This window comes from Toxorhynchites rutilus, chromosome 2, assembly GCF_029784135.1.
Source record: "Toxorhynchites rutilus septentrionalis strain SRP chromosome 2, ASM2978413v1, whole genome shotgun sequence".
NCBI lineage: Eukaryota > Metazoa > Arthropoda > Insecta > Diptera > Culicidae > Toxorhynchites > Toxorhynchites rutilus.
Genome location: NC_073745.1, coordinates 121,125,821 through 121,145,951, shown reverse-complemented (window position 1 = coordinate 121,145,951; position 20,131 = coordinate 121,125,821). Strand labels below are relative to the sequence as shown.

At 37.0% G+C, this 20,131-nt stretch overlaps 2 protein-coding genes across 2 annotated transcripts in view; both read left to right on the top strand.

Moving 5' to 3' along the window:
• The first annotated feature begins 1,513 nt into the window (after positions 1-1,513).
• LOC129770537 (Golgi pH regulator) lies at positions 1,514-9,808 on the top strand. The gene is made up of 6 exons (XM_055773433.1): positions 1,514-1,699; positions 1,783-2,053; positions 2,112-2,513; positions 8,732-8,913; positions 8,975-9,160; positions 9,217-9,808. The coding sequence occupies exons 1-6, from the start codon at positions 1,658-1,660 to the stop codon at positions 9,484-9,486; spliced, it is 1,353 nt and encodes a 450-aa protein (XP_055629408.1). The 5' UTR covers positions 1,514-1,657; the 3' UTR covers positions 9,487-9,808.
• Positions 9,809-14,364: 4,556 nt separating this feature from the next.
• The window catches only part of LOC129764385 (sperm surface protein Sp17), a 286,996-nt gene continuing 281,229 nt past the window's right edge, over positions 14,365-20,131 (top strand). The window contains exon 1 of the mRNA XM_055763399.1: positions 14,365-14,733. Within this exon, the coding sequence (XP_055619374.1) occupies positions 14,628-14,733 (106 nt within the window). The 5' untranslated portion in view covers positions 14,365-14,627. The remainder of the gene's footprint in view (positions 14,734-20,131) is intronic.

Below are 20,131 nucleotides of genomic sequence, written 5' to 3'. Positions count from 1 at the left end.
CGGGCGCAGGTGTGCGCAAGGAGTGAGAGTTCAACTGGGTGAAAAACAAAAAGTTGCACATCAGCACCGCGTTGCTTTCCGAAGACTGATCACCTCTAATGCGACACTGAGTAGTGCCTCGGTATGTCGAGGATTAGAGGTAACTTACTGTATATGCTATTTGGGCGCATCATATACCACCCAAAATATCAGATATTCGATGCTCTGTATACGATAGTTATACGATTTAATGTTTGTTGGGTTGACATACTTGGCAGCTTGGTTTGTCAAGTTCATAATTTCATGTTTACAGTTTTGAGTTAAGTGCAATTGAATGACGAAGTTGAACTAATTTATTTTTGTAACTATGCTTATCAAAACGCAAAAGACCGGTAAACAGATAATCTTTCGTTCTTAAAAGTTAAAAATAAAAAAAGCATCTTTAACTTTCACTTTTCTTGAAACCGGAAATATTCGGACTTAAAAATAATTTTTAACGTAATATTCCAAACATACATGAATTTATAAAAATCTATAATAATCATCATAATTATCAAGAACGTTTTCCGCCATTGGTTTTTTTGTTGTTGTCTGTAGTAAATCGTATATACGCATGACAATAGTCGTACTATATGCATGTAGAAGTCGTATATCCATCCATCCAATCATCGTGAATACTGTTGCAAGTGGAAAATAAATGTGTGTTCGTTGCTTATGATGCGAAAATTAATAACAATATAATACAGTAATTTAAATTTAATACGGCATGCCGATGCACCACTCAGTTTCGCTTTGGAGGCGATTTTGGCCTGTGATTGAACATTGGCAATGTGAATGGTACAGTGTCGACGTCTGGTAGCAACTGTAATGTGGCGCCATAATTTGGGCCCCGAACTCGATGTTTACAAAAATGTCCAATGTGACACAATGTGACACGTTTATCACATTACAGGTCTGTCCAATAATCTAAACGTCGAATTAAATGTAACTTACTGTATACAAACAATATTTATTCCCAGCTGTTTTAGGCATCTCGCACAAATTGACAATATCATTCAGTTGTCAGTGCAAGTCGGTGCGATTTTTAGAGTGTAAAAAAAGTTCATTGTTTACATAAAAGCAATCTCGAATCGGTCCCACTTTTTTGCTTGAAGTTACTATCCCCTGGTACACTGGCAATATGAGGGATTTGACGTTTTAGACATACCCCTGGTAGCGAGCCACTACCAACATATTTGACATTCACCTAAGGTATGATATATTTGTTGTATCTAGAAGAAAATTACCACGCAATGAAAACACGTAAGACCACGATGTTCCATTCTGAATGTTAAATTGTCCTCAAAAGAATATTGAGAAGGATTATATATTATCTATATTTTTATTTCAAAAACATTTTGAATTTTACGCGAAATCAAACAATTTTGTTGCTAATTTTCCTCTATACCAATGAAAGATCATTCGTAGCAAACCAATGTTATCGTCTATGTACATTGAGCCCCTATAAGTTGACCGGCACAAATGTCAAGGTAGATTGACATTCAGCAACGATATGTTTACGTAGACATCAGCAGAACTAAACAGTTTACATTTTTGAACAATTCATAGATGTCCACAATTTAATTGGTAGCATCGAATTATAATGCACACTTCGCTGTTATTATTTCACGTCTAGAAAATGGGTTTCATCGAGGACACTGTAATAATTCTGGTTTCGCAAGTAAGTATCCCCAAACAGTGGTTGGTCGTATCAGTTGGGAACGGCACGATTACACCGGCATTTGAAAATGTTCTCTATCCTAGGTATGTTTCTTCATTGGGGGATGGATTTTCTTCGTGCGACAGTTGTTCCGGAACTACGAAATTCGGCATGTCTTCGTGCAGCTGGTGTTTTCCACCACATTTGCGCTTTCGTTGACTATGTTTGAGTTGATTATTTTCGAGATAATTGGATTTCTTGACTCGAGCTCGAGGTACTTCCACTGGAGGCTTGAATTGACCCTGTTGCTGTTTATGGTGATAGCGCTGATTCCGTATCACATAGTGTACTCATGCATAAGCAACATTCGGATAGGTAGGAAGCTTGTGTCTTTTCAACCAACATCTCTTAATTGATTATGATTTGGTTTCAGTGCCCCAGAAATGGGTTCAACCGCTAACGACCGTATTCTGGTTTTGCTATCTGTATATATTTTGGAGGATCGGCGATCCTTTTCCTTTGCTAAATGTAAGCAAAGGTATCTTTACGATTGAGCAAGCTGTGTCTAGGATCGGTGTGATGGGAGTGACCGTTATGGCTGTCCTGTCCGGTTTTGGTGCTGTGAATTATCCTTACACTAGCATGTCTTATTTCATAAGGCCTGTTTCACAGAGCGATGTGAGTAATATCGAGCGTCGGTTGATGCAAACGATGGATATGATACTGGTTAAGAAGAAGCGTATCGCATTAGACAGAAAAAGAAACAAAACGAACCCCAAACCGGGGATTTGGGGAATGATTAGCAGTGTGACGAATAGGCCGCCTGGCGCAGAAAGTATGTATGTTTTCATCACGTCACCCTTTGTATTATTTATTTATTTATTGTCGTCAATCAAAATTGTAGACAAAGACATTTTTAATACTACTTAAAACTAAAAAAAAAACTAAAGAGAGCTGGCTGGATAATTTATCTGTTTAATTCAAAAGAGGATTTTAACAAGTAACATTATCGAATTTTTTTTTAATTTATTTATTTCGTTAAACCAGCGTAGACTAAATATACTGCCCAAATATTACAGTGAAACTCAAGTATATCTTATTCTATTCAGATAGTCTTTAAGCATTGACCTTGATATGGTTAAATCAATTATTTCCCTGTGTTAGTTACAGAGGCCCATCATACGGTTAATAGTACTATATTTGTCATAATTCGTCCTTCGGTAATCTATGTAGAACATGTTAGGGTTTCTCAGGTGCCTAATGGGTGCGTAAAAAATTAGGTTACCTAATATTTCTTCTGAGTCCACTCGTGTTAATCATAAACAGGATCATGGCAGAGTTCCGGCATTCTTTTAAGTTTTTCATATTGATTAGCATGCAACATGCCTCATATGGAGGGAGATGATATGAAGGCCAGCCTAGTTTACGAAGTGCAAATTATAAAAATTGTTTTTGCACAGATTCAATTCTGTCTTCGTGTGAAGTTATGTAGGTGGATCATACAATACTACAGTATCCGAGAATGGATCTGACGTATGTATTATACAATGTTTTTATTGTGTACGGATCTTGGAAATGGTAGCTGAAGCGTTTGATGGAGCTCAACATATTATTTGCTCTATGGATGATTGCATTATAATGATCAACGAAAGTTAGTTCCGAATCTAAGACCATGCCTAAGTCTCTTACTCGTTGATATCTATTGATGGGTTGATTACCCAGCTTAGCACCATTGTTCAATTGTGTTCTTCTTGTAAAAGTCATCAGTGCATTTCCCAACATTGAGCTGTAATAAACTCTTAGTGCATCAATTATAAAAGATGTCAACTTCATTTTTGAACGTTTGAGAGTCTTCTTCATTCTTTATTTCCATATATAGCTTCATACATCTGCGTAGATAAGTGCCTTGACACTGTTAAGAAAAACGCGAACGTCATTAAAAAATAAAATGAACAGAAGTGGTCCCAAATGAGAGCCTTGAGGAATTCCGGATATGACAAATTCCATTAAATCTTACTATTTGCGTGCGGTCAGTCAAATATGATTCTAGCCATTTCAATAGCTTGACTTCTATCCCTATTTTTTGAAGTTTAGGAAAGAGTAAGGGTATATCAGCACGATCGAAAGCCTTACTAAAGTCAGTGTATAGAGCTTCAACTTGATTATCGTTATCCATTACATTCAAAGTGAATGTGACAGATTCCAGCAAATTTGTTTATTATGGATTATTACGGCTTCACAGAGTTTTGGAATGCAAGAAATAATTGCTACTCCACGACAATTTCTTACGTCGGATCTATTACCGGATTTGAATATTGATACAAGAAAAGAGTTCTTCCATATTTTTGGGAACCTATCTGATTCCAATGACTTATTGAAAAGCCATAAAAGTGGATGAGTTAATTCAGATGCCATTTTTTTATAAAAACCGGTGGAATTCCATCAGGACCTGGCCCTTTCGAGACATCAAGCTTATTTAATGCGTTAAAAATTTCAATGTAAGTTAGTTTTCTAACTCCAACATCACATGGAAATGCTGAAAGAAATGCAAAAAAGTCACGATCTCGATCCTCCTCAGCTGTTTCCATATAAACTTCTTGAAAAAATGTTGCAAAAAGGTTGCAATTTTTTGGGTCATTCCCCACGTTATCGTCAAGGTGCATGCGTGATGGAAAACCATTGCTTCCCAATTTTGTTTTTATGTAACTAAAGAAACTTATCGGGTTAGACTTTACGCTCGACTCTGTTTTTAAGTTGTAATCTTCAAAGTCGTTTTTAACAGTTGAGTTGAGCTGTTCGCAAATGTTCAGATATTTTTCGAGATTAGTCAGATTTGTATTTCTTTTAAATTTTATGTGCCTTCTGTTTTTTTGATTTTTTAGATCCTTCATGTTAATTTAAACTTTATTAAACCAAATCGGATATTTTGTGTTTATATTTCTCCTTTTTCGTCTGGTTGGTATCTTCCCTCTATAATTTCATTGATCGTCGAGTAAAAAGTCGTTACTGTTACTTCAATGTTTTCCACACTTTTAAATAAATCCTGCCAATTGATATAGTTAAGCTTACACCTAATTGATTGGTAATTCACTTTAGTGTAATCAGAGACCTCCTCGAATTCATAATCAAATGGTTTTTGGGTGTTATCTATCTATATACAGCCATTCCAGGGCAACCCGATATAATGGTTCTCAGATTTTCGTCAAAAGTGGTAGTTTAGTTCATTATCGCGAATTATTAGACCCGTATTTTTTTTATTTTTTTTGTTAGAGTGACCCTTTCCATTCAAAAAACTTGGTAATCATGAGAATGGGTTGTAAACTATATACGACACCGCTAGGATACCGATTACTAAATATTTAATACCGATTAGAGTGCCTCTATGCAGAAAAAAAATCGGAATATTTTTTTCTTAAGTTTGCTTCAAACAATAGAGGAACTGGTACAAATTCGGTACCCCATTTTGTTTTTTTGGACTTAGCTCTTGGCCAATGCTCGGAATTTCTTCATATTACGTCAGCTTATGAAGGGATCTATTGCGGACATTTTCCCGCAAACCGATTTCAAAAATCTTGATTTGGCTCGGAGCTTTGAGCATAGAAGTGAAACAACTCAAATTCGAGTACCCGAGATGCCTGGGTATAAGTTTGGCACCTCATTTTGCATCTGACTTTTGTTACTACATAACTATAACACAAATTTTTTTTATTCACCACCAGAGTGCGCTCATTACCGCCGGAGATCCGGGTGGGTACCAAATTACCCACGGGGTACCGAATTTGTACCAGTTCCTCTACATATAACCACAAATTTAAACCCCCATATCCTTTTTTTAATGTCGATTTTAGTAGTTTTTTACAAACAATATTCAAATAATTTAACCGTCGGTTGTCTTTCAAACAAAACGAATTTATTTATGTTGTTGAATGATAGATGGCGCCAGATCGAACTTTTATCCACACATTCACAAGAAGTCTCACTTCGTCTAAAGCCAAGCGTATCAATGGCGAGCTGGTAGTATTTTGAATGAGCACAACAAATTATTGAAACACTTCAAATCACACTTGCTTAGTTCACAAAATGACAATCACATTATTGTCATCATTCTGATAAAACATCTGCTGGAGAGCACGTGTCCAGATTCAGTGCACAAGCGTTATTAGAATCATAGAAGGTGTCTGTACAATTACGCAAGAAATTGTGATTCGAAGAAAAAACAAGAATCTGCAATTCATCGTTAACGCACATCGTTCATACGACTCTCGATGAACTCGATACGATGTTCTTCTTCGATAGCACTAACGTTCCCTTCGTTCGCCTTCGTATCGTTACTTGCATCGTTTTTAGTAGCTCTTAGTTGAAATTTCTAAACCAAATAACACGCCTTGAATGTATTATGAGTTTGCATTGTGGTCACACACTTGCCAGAAGAAATAACTTTGACCAAAAATGCTCGACCGTTCTGAAAGAATAAGATGAATATTGCACAAACATTAGACAACGGGATCCAGTCACAGGTATTTAATTTATTATGAATATTATTGATCATTTTGAAAAAATATTTATACATATCTATATCAGACGAATAAAATTTATTTTATGTGTATCGTATGATGTCATTATATGATGTCGTGAGCTGTACCAACAATTCATGGTCGACATATAAGCGAAGGTAAAGTTCGAACAACTGCGATTTCTACGACCTAATTAACATAAGTGGCTTGAGGAAGAATACATTCACTTGGGAAACGCCATCATGAACAACGCCGTAATAGTGTCAGAGTCAAAATTATCCGAAAAGATTGCAATTTTGCATTCTGAAATCCGTTCGACTCAAGTCCAATCGAGTTTTGCAAATGTATCAACCTTGCGACGCAATTCAATAAGGACACAATTGAGCTCCATATTTCATTTCTGTGAAGCAAAAATGCAAAATGAATATTCGGGAGGAATAAACACGCTGTTAAACCAAATTTTTCCAATGAAAGTTAATTCTACATATCAAAAAGGTGTTCAATGTGAATAAGCAACACATTCTCTGCAATTGGAGGATAAATCTTGAACGAAAATTGTGTCTGACGATGATTTTATGTTATGTATAAAGCTATGGTGAAAATGCAAGGAAAAAGTTAAGTTAGGGTTAGGACTATGTCTTCTATGTATTTAAACGACAACGAGTGATCGCGAAATTCGATCGAGTTTCAAACCAATCGGATTCCGGAATATGAATAACTGTTCAATACTGTTACCACAATAATGGTGTATGGTCCATGCAGTGATTCGAAATCTTTATGGCCTTGCATGGTAGATGGAATATGTACAAATCATTTTCCTAGAGATTTCACCAACGACACGATCGCAGGCGTAGGCGAATATCCAATATATCAACGAATAAATACCGATAATGTCATTCACAAAAGCAACAACGCAGACATTGAAATTGAAAATCCTTGAATAGTACCATATTCGCCTCAGCTGAGCAAGTTTTTTTTTCTTTATTAAAGAGATTTTCAGCCAAACGCTGGTTCATCTCTAAAAAGCTGAGCAAAGAGCAATTAATACATTTGCAAGTCAGTGGATAAAGGAAGTGGCAATATGGCTGTTATTCTAAATTAGGATACCGCTGTGAATACTCCTCGATTGAATGACAACAACGAAGTAATGCGGTTCCAAATAAGAATGATACATCAGCTTCATTATTGTTTGGTGTATCGTTGGTTTCCCAGTACTTGAACGAGACCCAGCAGTGATAAATTCAGCCGTGTATATTGAAAATGAGAAACGCGTATTTTCCTCCAACGAGACAGCATTTGAACGATATTTCTTTATTTAATTTTTCAACTTCACGACAAAAATCTATTACTTTTTTCTCTTTACATTTAACTTTGGAGAGATCAAACATATCAGTTACATTAATGAAATACATTGCATCATGAAACCTAATTTTGTAGATCGTTAAAACATTCAAACGCGCTTAAAATACATTAGTTATGTTTTATTTAACACCCAAAATATTCTCTAGAAATAATTCAAATGGCAGAACCACGTTTGCCGGGTCAGCTAGTAAATCTAGAATATTCGAGAGCTGTGTGGAAAGTCATTTTTCCAAAGTGGAGTTAATGATTCAGTCACACAAAAATCTTCGATCATATTTGTCAACAAGAAATCCAAGAAGCATTTCTTTCGATTATGAACATTGTTTATTTGTTTCAACCCACGACCGGCTATTTTATCAAAAATAAATTGCAGAGTCTTATTATCACCAACAACTGGAAGCAAGATAAATTCATTGTCAAAATCAGTGATAAAGTCCGCATTTCGTTGATTGAAATCTCCGTATATGCGGATTTTTGATTATGGTGCAAAGGAAGATAAAATATTTTCAACAACTTCAAAGAATTTCTCATAACTAATTTGAGCACGATCAGGGGGGAAGTAAACAGATGCAAATATATGTATCTCTCCCGCAATAAGTGCTTTGATTCACACTTGCCCATACTCGTCGAATTCTGTTGTTGGAATATGTTCTGAATTCATTAATGAATTAATAGCAATAAGGACACCGCCTTCCGATTTTAAGTGGGATTTGTGAAGATTACGGTCATCTCTGAAGACTATAAAACGCTTCTTCTTCTTCGCTTCTAACACTATCATCCCAACTTGTCTCTGTTGTCATAATTATCGAGAAAAAAGAATTCAGAATATTAATTTGGATTTCTTTCATTTTAAGTGGACGTTTCATATGGTTGAAATTTTGGCAGTATATCTAAATTTCAACTTCATTTAGTTGTTGAGGCGAGGAAGCTGGTTCATTATTTACTACTTGGTATGACGAGGCATCCAAAATCCGGTGGAGGTGGTAGCATATGTTCAACATTGTTTCCTGTTGATATAATAAAGGCTGACAATGTTCTTAATTCCTCTAATATTTCTATTTCGGCTCGACTATCTTGCGGGGTTTGATTAATGTTTGCCTCTATTTCCAGTGACAAATTTTCAATTTGCAATAATTTGTAATTAATTTGTAATGATAATTTGTAATATTTTTTAAAGATATTGGACAGCTGAGGTTGGAAATATCAGCCCTGGAAGAACTATCCAGGCAGCTTTTCCTCGAGGCACATTCGCTCAAAAATATGCAAGAGCGCGAACGATGGGCAGCTACGCTGCAGGGAAAATATTTCAATGTGCTGGGACACTTCTTCAGCTTATATTGTCTATGGAAGATATTCATCGTAAGCTTTTTTTTAAATATTTTCTTGCCTTATTATGATCGAATAACAATTCATTTTTCAGTGTACCATCAATATCATATTCGATAGAGTTGGTAAGAAAGATCCGGTTACAAGAGGAATTGAGATCGCTGTGCACTGGTGCGGATTTGATATGGACATAGCATTCTGGAGTCAACATGTGTCATTCATGCTGGTCGGATGTATCGTTGTAACCTCTATCCGGGGATTGCTTCTAACACTCACTAAGGTAATTTGATTTTGTGTATTTTATCTTTCTTCTATACTAGAAAAACATCGTTACAGTTCTTCTACAAAATATCCTCAAGCAAATCGTCCAACATAATCGTTCTCGTGCTAGCTCAAATAATGGGAATGTATTTCTGTTCATCTGTCTTGCTAATGCGAATGAATATGCCTGCCGAGTATCGAGTCATCATTACCGAAGTGCTGGGAGGGCTGCACTTTAATTTCTACCACCGCTGGTTCGATGTAATCTTTCTAGTAAGCGCTCTAACGACAATAATGATTCTCTATTTGCTGCACAAACCACCCAATGTTGATACGAGTATGTAGGCTTCAACAAATATAGAGCTCTTAACAAATCAGACAAGCGCACTGATCAAGTCAGCGATTCTTCTATTCCCGAGTGCAGATTTTGGAAACATGCTTTTCCAAAAATTCCCATCGGAAGCGAATTCCACTGAACATATGATCTCAGTTAAGATTGTACTTCGAAGCAGAAGATGTACAGATTAAATGAAAAAAAACTACATAGAAGAAGCGGAATCGAGGCGAAAACTGCTGCCAACTGGATGTAAATAATTTCTCTAGAGTAAGAAAAAGTCTATCGTCTAGCCATGTAAACACAAATCAATATATACAATGAGCCACAGAAGTAATATCCAGTTTGGCAAGTTCATTCGCGAACGATGACAATGATGATCCCTGTGGGGCGTTGCATGCAAGGGTTATAATCTATTAAAAGAGGGAGGGAAACTTTTCCTTTTGTAGCAACTTTTCTCGGCAAAATTAACTTCACATGTATAATTGCCATTTACGAAAATAATGATAGTTTTGCGGAACTCTTTTCTTTCGCTGTCTAGGTACAATTTGCCTTTTTTTCAGAAGCCAGAAAAGATTTAAATTACTGACATTTAAAAGCTTCACGTCCTTTTTGCTTGTTGGATTGTGAGTCATCACAATGAGTCTCAAAAGAATAAAAGTATTACACGATACGAATTCAGTTCACAGGAAATCGCCCGGTGACAGTTCCTATAATTTGAATCACATGACTCCAACAACGGGAATTCGGGTACCTGGCGAGTTTTGCACCTGTTTCGTTCCGCAGTCAAATTGTGAGATTCAAAACTACATTTTACGTATGGAGATATGTTCGATGCGATTACAGTAGTACCCCGATTATCCGCTCTTCATGACATAACCTAATCAAAACCATGGCTTTGTGAGATTAATTGCCGGTTATTATTTACAGGACATAGAACAGAGGAATGAGACCAACAAAATGTTTACAATTTTCAAATAGTCAACTATATCTATTAGGTGCGCAAATGAGTTCTCGCTGCTTTTCTATATGAAAATGCAACTTAACTGTGAAGAAATTCTTACAAATACCCCATGATGAAAAAGTACCGGGAATTTTTAAATAAAACAAAACAGAGTTAAATTTCAGACAAGTTTATTTTATCTCCTTTAAAATATGATCCGCACATATGTGCCAAACACATATGTGCCAAAGTTCGACCCAGTCCTTCATGCATCCCTGGTAGGCCGACAAAGGGATGGCCTTTAGTTCCCTCGTCGCATTTTCTTTGATCTCCTCGATCGACTGAAATCTCTTTCCACGAAGTGGCAACTTCAACTTGGTGAACAAATAAAAAGTTGCACGGGGCCATATCAGGTGAATACGGTGCTTGCTCCATGGTATTTACTTGATGTTTGGTCAAATAATTCAGCACAATTTGGGCTCGATACTCTCTTGGTTGCCTTTTCAGTTGCATCACTCTCCTCCTGATTCACAAACAGGCTCTTGGTGACACCGTTCATCCGCGCTTTCATGATGAACCAAGTTAGCTTCACCGCAACAGCGACAACATGCTCCAATCGCTGTTAAATTATAACTGATTGGATTTCCAAGCGGCAATCGCTTATATAACGATTGGTGATTTCAAAAGCCTGTTTTGAAAGCAATTTCAAGGCTATTGAAATAAGTTTTTGGATCAAAAAGTAACAAGCATATAACGCGTAGACATTTTATCTTTCGAATGAAGTGTTCGTTCAGTTGTTTAGGAGCTATTAACGCCGTTTTCGCATGAACTTTAGACAAGTCAAAAACATCTTTTTTGACAAAATATCGGCCATTTGAAATACAAAATGCGGCTCAAAACGTTTTTTGTTACGTTCCCCGATTTTTTAAAAATAGTAAAATTCAAAAAATATCTATTTTTAGAGGTTCCATAAAGAGATGCCTGCAGATTGTATTCATATATTTGACACGAATCGGTTCAGTAGAACTTAAGATATCGTGTACGCCAGTTTCTAAAAACTAGTTTCGAGAAAAACGCGTTTGAAGTTCCTTGTTATGGCCGTACCAGGTTAGATACCGCATCACTAAAATGGCTCTAGCTCGGTAAATAATAGGATTTTCGACAAGTCCTTTCTAGGGTATATTTTTGAGTGCCTAAACTACAGTAATAAATATGAAGGAAAAAAATTGATTTTTTTTTCCAAATTTCTAGACTAGAATACTGCCTTAATAAACATAAAACGATTAATTCAAATTATTTTCTCTTATGGTTTTGACGTGGGGTAAGTCTAACCGGAATGCATGGAACATGCAGGAAAAAATGAAAGATTTCGAACGCTTATAACTCGAACACTTCTTAATAGATGGGAAAGTTGTTTGCATCAACTGATAGGAAACATTTCTACGCATCTATTTAAATTCGGTTTAAATTCTTGCAAATATGTTGAATTTAATTGAATTCGAAAATCGTTCCATTTTATCAATAAGTTGATCAATACAAACAAATGATTATTAAGCCAACGGTAGTTCTACGTCAATCTTGCGGTTATATCATAGATATAACCAACCCATTTTCTTGTAGCTTCCATAGGAACATTCACATCTTTGAAAAAAATAGTTGAAATGTAGATCCAGCATACAGGTCTAAACAAGTTCTTAAAATAAATAAAGGCTCTGGAGTAACAATGAGACGCATTCTAAAGAAAAAGGAGTTAGATTCAGGGTCATTAAAAAAGTGCTTCTTCGTGTTATTTACTTCATCTCGTCTCATATTCTCTTATTTTAGCTAAGCATTATTTTAACAAGACAGATTTTCTGTGTAATTTTATTCGTTACTAGCTGACCCGGCAAACTTCGTCCCGTCCAGAATTTGTTTTTTATTAATACCTTCAAATATTCACGTTTTCTTACTAAGCGCAAGTTCATGAGTCCAATCGCAGAACTGCAGCCCCCTCCTTAGAGAGGGAGGTGAAGTGTCTAACCATCATAGAATCATTTTTTGCACCCTAAAACCTCCATATGCCTAATTTGGTTTCATTTGCTTGATTAAATCTCGAGTAATGCAGAAATTTGTGTGTGATTTGTATTGCAGCCCCCCAGAGTATCTAACCACCGTAAAAACATTTACTGCACCCTAAAGTCTTCACATGCCAAATTTGGTTTCGTTTGCTTCAATGATTCTCGAGTAATGTAGAAATTTGTGTTTCATTTGTATGGCAGCTCCCTCCTTAGAGAGGGGGGTGGAGAGAGTCTAACCATCATAGAAACATTTATTGTACCCCAAAACCTCAATATGCCTAATTTGGAATCTATGGAACAACTCGGGCGTGTTATAAGTAAATTCATTTCATTTCGTCATGGACACGTTGTGTAGGGTGGTTCACAATCGGTCAATGATTGTGACACAAAAAACCTCACACGCGCCGAATAGGTTCCAGATGCTGGAACGATTCGAAATATGTATACTAGAATGCCAACGGATGTATGGGAAAAAAGTCGCCTTCGAATTTTCAAACGGATGGACATTTTCATTGGCACTCTAATGTAAACCTTGGAAGAGTGTGAAAGTCATTCAATCAGTTCTCTCGCCGTCTAATGCCGGAATTTCTACTTATTTACAACACAAAACTCAAAGTGATCATCACTACTCGTAAAAACGCGTGAATGCTCTCAGCTAATATGTCGTAAAGGTTCTCAATAAACATTGCCTCAATAAAAATTGACGCCGAAAAGAATATCTTGTATTTTCATTTTTGAATTAATTCTTAAGGTGTATTCGAATTTATTAAACACCCTGTAAATAAATGAAATCAAGTCATAGTATTTCCGAAGACGAATGGCGTGACTATTATTTGTCATTAGATAAGTGATGGACTCGGGTTAAAAAATAGGAGCTAGAAAGTAAGGTGTTTTTCAGCATAAAGCGGAATAGAGGTGAGTTTCTCAGGTACATATTAAACGGCTCACATGTTCTGAATATAAAAGTTTCAGAACAATTCCACATACAATTTATATGCGAAACAACTAAACTATATATGGGAAAATTTCGTCATTGTACCCTATTGCACTATTGAGGTCGACAGGTTCGCAATTTTTCCCTAAATTCGATCACGGTTATCAATAACGTCATATCGTTACAAACACATTCAGCGCAACAAGGTGCCACATTATTCCACTATATCGTGACTCCTTCGACACCCACCGCCCACAATCCTTTTCTACAGAAGAGAACCGATCACCATGCCGACTGTTTACTCCTTGATAAACAACCTACATCGGAATGGGAATGCACGATGGAACATCTTTGACACAAAACATTCCCACGCGTTGACCAGGAGGGATGTAGACGTGGCCCGTGACCGGGTGTGTATATATGCCAAATAACTACTATTATTATTTATTTCTAAATCAAATGAGCTTTTATCGGGGGCGGTTTGAGGTTAGTTCACGTGTGTGCTCGATTTGTTCGTCGGTCATAGGATTTGTAGACCACCGAAACATACATCGAGTACTCGGCTGCGATCGATAAGCGCAACTGTTCGACTGTTTTCGCAGTGCGAAATTCTCGGCTCTACGATGACGTTGGTGTTAAATAGTGCTTCCGGACCGTTCGATGACGGATACTTCATTGCTGATGTGTTAATAAAGGATGGATATTCCCGACTTAAAGTTGTTTCCAGGAGAATGTATTAAACATGTGTTTTTTTCGAATCAGGACTCACAGGAACGACACGTGTTGAGTGAAATTCAGGGTTACTTATAATTCTTCGGATCGGTAGTTGATTTAACATTCTGGTTCAAAAGCGCAAAAGATTCTAATACAGTTTCAGATAAGAAACAAAACAGAGTGTTACCTAAATCAAAAATTTATCAATTCGTTGATTTGATATAACGTTACCCAAACAATCACTACCGTTGAGAATCCGTCGGAAAAGGTCAACCGAAACCAATTGTTTGGTCGAAAGTTCCCTTGTTACCACCATCATTACAATGGTCGGAAGCGATAAGTGATTGATGAGTACTTGGATAAACTTGATTTATGGTAATTATCTACGTTTCGATGTAGAGGAAAATGTATAGTGCAAAAATGGTGCTAATAGTGACATGTGATCTAGTTGTTTATATGTATGTAGTGTAATTGTTTCTTAATGATGCTGTAATTGTCAACAAGATGGGATGTAATACGAGCCAGGAGCTACCTAATTATAACCCGCAAGTGGCAGCAGGCATCGATAGGGATGAGCTTACAGAGCTGCTGGAAGGAGATATTGAGGAAGGTCAGTAAATTAATCTGTTCTTGTTGACGGTAACATTGGAGCGTGATATCGGATGATAGAGCTGAAATGATGATCAAAATCATCATTGCTAATATAATAATTAAATTCCATCACACCATCACACCATCCACTGACACCATCGAAAATCAATTTTCGATCCATGTTGCATCCGCAGGATTCCGAATAAGTACAAAATCACCTCGATCGATAGCTAATCGAATATTCCGGCGGATTATTCAGCAATGGAACATTGTCAGGCGACAATTTCAGTGTTCAGGTTGTTCACAGTCCGACTTCATTGAAGAAGTTGAAACTCACCTTCTTCAACAGCCTGGCAAAGGGTCGAATGCGGATAGTCGATAACAGTGAATGAGCTGTTCGATACTGTTCACGAAGGTGATCAAAGTTCGAAGGAACGGCCTGCCAGAATCCCGCCACTGTAAAAAAATGGGTGTGTTATACACTGCGTTCCACAACTATGGAACCACTCATTTTCTCTGAGTTTCCAGAGTTATGTAAGAAGTCGGTGGAATAGTGTAGGACATAATAACCATCTTCATTTATAAGACTGGCTATTTGAACTTTATTGTTGTGTCCAGGCGCGAAACATTAAAAAAAACTAAAATTCCAGTGTTTCATAACTATAGAACCAGATGTAAGGAAGGAAGGAAGGTATTGAATTAGAGAGACTTTAAACTCTGAGAGTTCATTCGTCTCTTACCAGATGTAAAAACTCTCATTCCTTCACATAGGTAACGTCAATTTCACATGAATTACGATATGTTTCTAATTCGTCTGTCATCCTTAGTTCTCAATCAGTTCAAATAACCAATTCGGGGTGGTTCCGACCAAGCTGCGCCATGTTGTGGTGTGTATTTCCTTCTACGCAGAGGATACTGCTCGTTTAAGCTCTCTAAATCACTCATACTGCTTGATAGCTCATACTGCTATTCAAACGATCACTCCTTATAAGTTCTTGATAGTTATTTGATCTGGTATAAAGGCGAATGAACTGCAAAGTTTAAAGCCTCTCAAAAACAAAGAACTGAACTGAACTGATCTGGTAAACAAGCTAACAAGTCCAGAATCTGAAGCCCCTATTCATAAAATCATGCCATGCATTTCCGGATTTTATGAATTGATTACCCAAATTACCCAATTATCACGGTGTTTTTGATGCAAAAACAGAAGTAAATGATTCTGAAGTACTTCATTGCACTTCTGAATGTGCATTCGTGTTGATGAAAAGCTATCTGAACTAGGTAAGCGTTCAATATCTTTATTTTTTTCCTGCATGTTCTGTGTTTAGGTTTTCATTTTACTCCCCATATATTCCGGATTGTTTCCTATCAATTGATGCAATCATTTTCCGATCTATTAAGAAATGTTCGAGTCATAAGCATTCGAAATCTTTCATTTTTTCCTGCATGTTCTGTGTATAGGTTTTCATTTCACCTTCATATACTCCGGTTAGACGTACTCCCACGTCAAAATAGTGGCCAATACTTTGAATAATGTACTGATTCATTTTATTATTCAGGTAAATGTGTTTTTCATGCAAAAAAGAAGTTGCAAGAAGGAAGAAAAATCAATCGAGAGCAAGGGTCGCCAGAAGGCTGGAGGTGATAACCGAACCGAGACACCTTCAAACTGATCGCATTCTTGCGAAATTGTGTTAACTTTTGAACACTGATCGTCGTATTATTGCTAGATAGGCTGACCAATCATTTTGAATGGAACAGTACCGTTTTTAGGACCATTTTTGATTGTCCCGTCTATTTATCAAATTGTACCGTATTTTGCGAATAGAGGGAACATATTTATTCCTTTGCGATTATTCTCAATGATTTTTTTCTTAATGGACAACTAAAACATTCAATCGAGTATTTGGCTATCAATATAAAAAACCTCGCTGTATGTATGTGAGTTGATATTCGATTCTTTGTTTTTAAGAGACTTTAAACTTTGCAGTTCATTCGCCTCTAATATGGGTTGATAAATATTTTCATATCTACACAATTTGTGTAGAACGATTATTTGTGATTTCGTTGGTGAACATTATTCTAAATTGCGTGAGCATGGTGACACACGATTCATTTTTCTTGGATCTTTTATGGAGAGGATTTTTAGCATTCCATCATAAATGTTCCGTTGTACTATACGATTTATTTGAAATCCCATGCTTTAAACTCTGGTCCCTTTTTTACCAGACCTCTCAAACATTTATTGACCTTGTTGACGATGTATCTGCTACTGAAGTTGCTAGTTGAAATTTGATTTTATTATAATTTCACATAAACTAGTGAGATGCAAAGTATTCTTAAAATTTTTAATGGTACAAGTGAATACAAGAGAGGTAAATTACTGAAAACTGTAGATTTTTTACGATACTGCGTTGGAATACATTGAAAAATGGAAGGCTATTAGAAGGCAAATTAAGAATCCGGAATCACAAAACCAGTTGTATCTCGAGATTGGTTACAGGTATTACAGGTACAGGCATTCTCCTCTATACATGCTAGAGTCCATTGTTTTGTTTGTGACGAGAACTTTTTTTTCTATCCACAGCCGCTAAATCTTTGCCAAATCAAGAACTTGAATTTAATGGGGACATCTCCTCTGATAGTGGCCTTATAGAATTTCAGGCCTGGGAGTTGTCCAAAACCCATCTTTACGTACGCTTCTTCATCCATCAGGATGCATCATTCGTACTTCATCCAAACCTCATTATACAACTTTCGAGCGCCTCTTTTGGAAACCCGATTTTGTTTCGATGTCTTACTAGATTATTTGCACGTTCGAAAATTACGATAATCTTCTTGCATATGTATTCTCCGGATGGAATTTGTGTTTTTCGGTGATGCTTTAGTCCGATGGTCACGGGTTTGCCTTAATTGTTCTCAAAACTTTCATCCTCAGCTTCCGATCGTAAGTTCCACTACGATGCATCCTTTGATCCATACTAATAACAGTTGTATGTTTTAGAACATCATACATGGTCGATTTAGCCACTTTCAGCGATTTCGCGTTTTAGCACTTGACCGTCGGATTTTGATGTGGGTGTCCACAATCAAATTTCTTATCTCGGCTTCTATTCTGCACTATTTTTTCTAAATAAACTGGATTAACGTGAAATTTTTACTGTCGAAAAGATACTGTTTTTCAAACAATTTACTGTCAAAAGATTTCAGATACGCCTACTAAGACCGCTGCTACACTGCGTTTCACAACTATAGAACCACTTATTTTTTCTGAACTTCCAGAGTTATGTGAGAAGTCGGTTGAATTGAAGTATATAGTGTAGAATACAATCTTCATTTATAAGACTGGCCATTTCAACTTTATTTTTGTGTTCAGGCGCGAAACAATCAAAACTAATATTCAAGTGTTTCATAACTATAGAACCAGATGGAAAAAAAACTCTCACTCCTTTAAAAAATTAACGTCGATTTAACATGAATTACGATAATTTTATAATTCGTAGGTCATCTTTAGTTCTCAATCAGTTCAAATAACCCATTCGGGTGGTTTAGACCAAGCTGCGCCATGTTGTAATGTGTATCTCGTTCTACGCAGAGGATACTTCTCGTTTGAGGTAGTAGCCCGGTGTGACGACCGAAATTTCGACGTTTTTTTACATGTTTTTATTAGTGTAAAAACATAAATTTGTTTTTAATATTTGACGTCAGAATGGAGTCCTCGAAAAGAAGATGAGCTGGTCGGGCCTTCCGAAGTCATCTGAAATAAAAAATTCAGAAAGATTATTATTTTGCAGACTTCATTTTAATGAACTAACCTATAATATACAAAACTGAAACAAAATGGCAAACTCGTGAACAAAGCTCTCAAAATATATTTTTTTCTTGATAAATTGTTTAAATAAAATAGATTATTATTAAAAAGTTAAATGTTTTCAAAATTATGTATTTAGATGTGTGTGTCTAGAATAACGGGTAAAATTTTTAGCCAAATCGGTTGAATAGTTTTGAGTCAGTGCTTCCCCGAGGAAATTACCCAGCGCAAATTAGAGTCGACTATCGATTGCGGCATTCGTACACAAATAATTTCATAATGCAGTTTCACCAAAGTGATTTCTTCGGATATATTCACTACATCATGTCATGTATTTCATATTCTTCATTAAGAAATCCATATCCATGGCACCTATCGGTAACGAATTATCATCGAAACCACGATTTTCGCTAAATGCTCCTTTCAGTTCGGTCTGTAAAATCTTTTCTGTACTCTAATCCATCAAATTTGGAGCCCTGAAAAGGGCCGTTGATTATATGCTAAGCTAATATAGCACGCTCTCCTCGGATACGAAGGGCCAGCTGGATGTCCTTGGGCATTTTTTTTTTATCCAAAATATATATTTTTATTAAGGCTCATATGGCGTCAACCTGACGGGGCCGGGAGTTCAATATTTCGACAATGTTTGCCTTATAACTATGTTAGTAATATGTAACCGATTACTCGCGGTTGGCTCGAGGTTAGTATTACAAGTGTTTTCGTAATTGTGATGTTGCTGTCTTCAATGATCTGTACCTGTGCCCGACACGGGATACTTCCTATTGGGATGCAGCTGACCATTAATCAGCAACGCCCCCCTAGTATGTACCCCATATCTAGCGTGGTGCGTCTTCTCGAGGAATCCAGGATAGAATGGTCACTAGCCGGCGCAATCATCAGCTCGTGTAGAGTTGTCATGAGCGGTACAACCTTTGGCTTTTGTTGAATCATCAGTGGACTGCACAACCTTTGGCCCGTGTATCTGTAAAGAGTGTGTGTATGTATTGCCGCGACTAAGTAAAAGTTTATAGATCGGATAGGAGGGATGCGAAACAGGGACACAACGAAGGAAACATCATTAAACGTTGACATCGGCGTTTCTGAGGAACAGGTATAGATGAAGCAGAAGATCAGGATCACGGCTACCTAAGATATCCCGGACGGGGATATCCGATTGTCTGCCTTTTGCTCTCAGTGCTCTAGAGAGCTGAGAGCGAGCAGCATGGAACCGGATACACGACCAGACAATATGCTCGATGTCGTGGTAGCCATCGCCACAATCACAAAGATTGTTTGCTGCGAGCCCAATGCGATAGAGATGCGCGTTTAGGTTGTAGTGATTGGACATAAGCCGAGATATCACGCGAATGAAATCACGACCGACATTCAATCCCTTAAACCAAGCTTTCGTCGAAACCTTAGGGATAATCGTGTGTAACCAACGACCGAACTCATCTTCACTCCACATGCGCTGCCAACTAACGAGTGTGTCCTGACGAGGAATGTGAAAAAATTCGTTATAAGCAATTTGCCTTTCAAAAAGTATGCCTTCTGAAGCGCCCACCTTAGCTAGCGAGTCCGCTTTCTCATTCCCCGGAATCGAGCA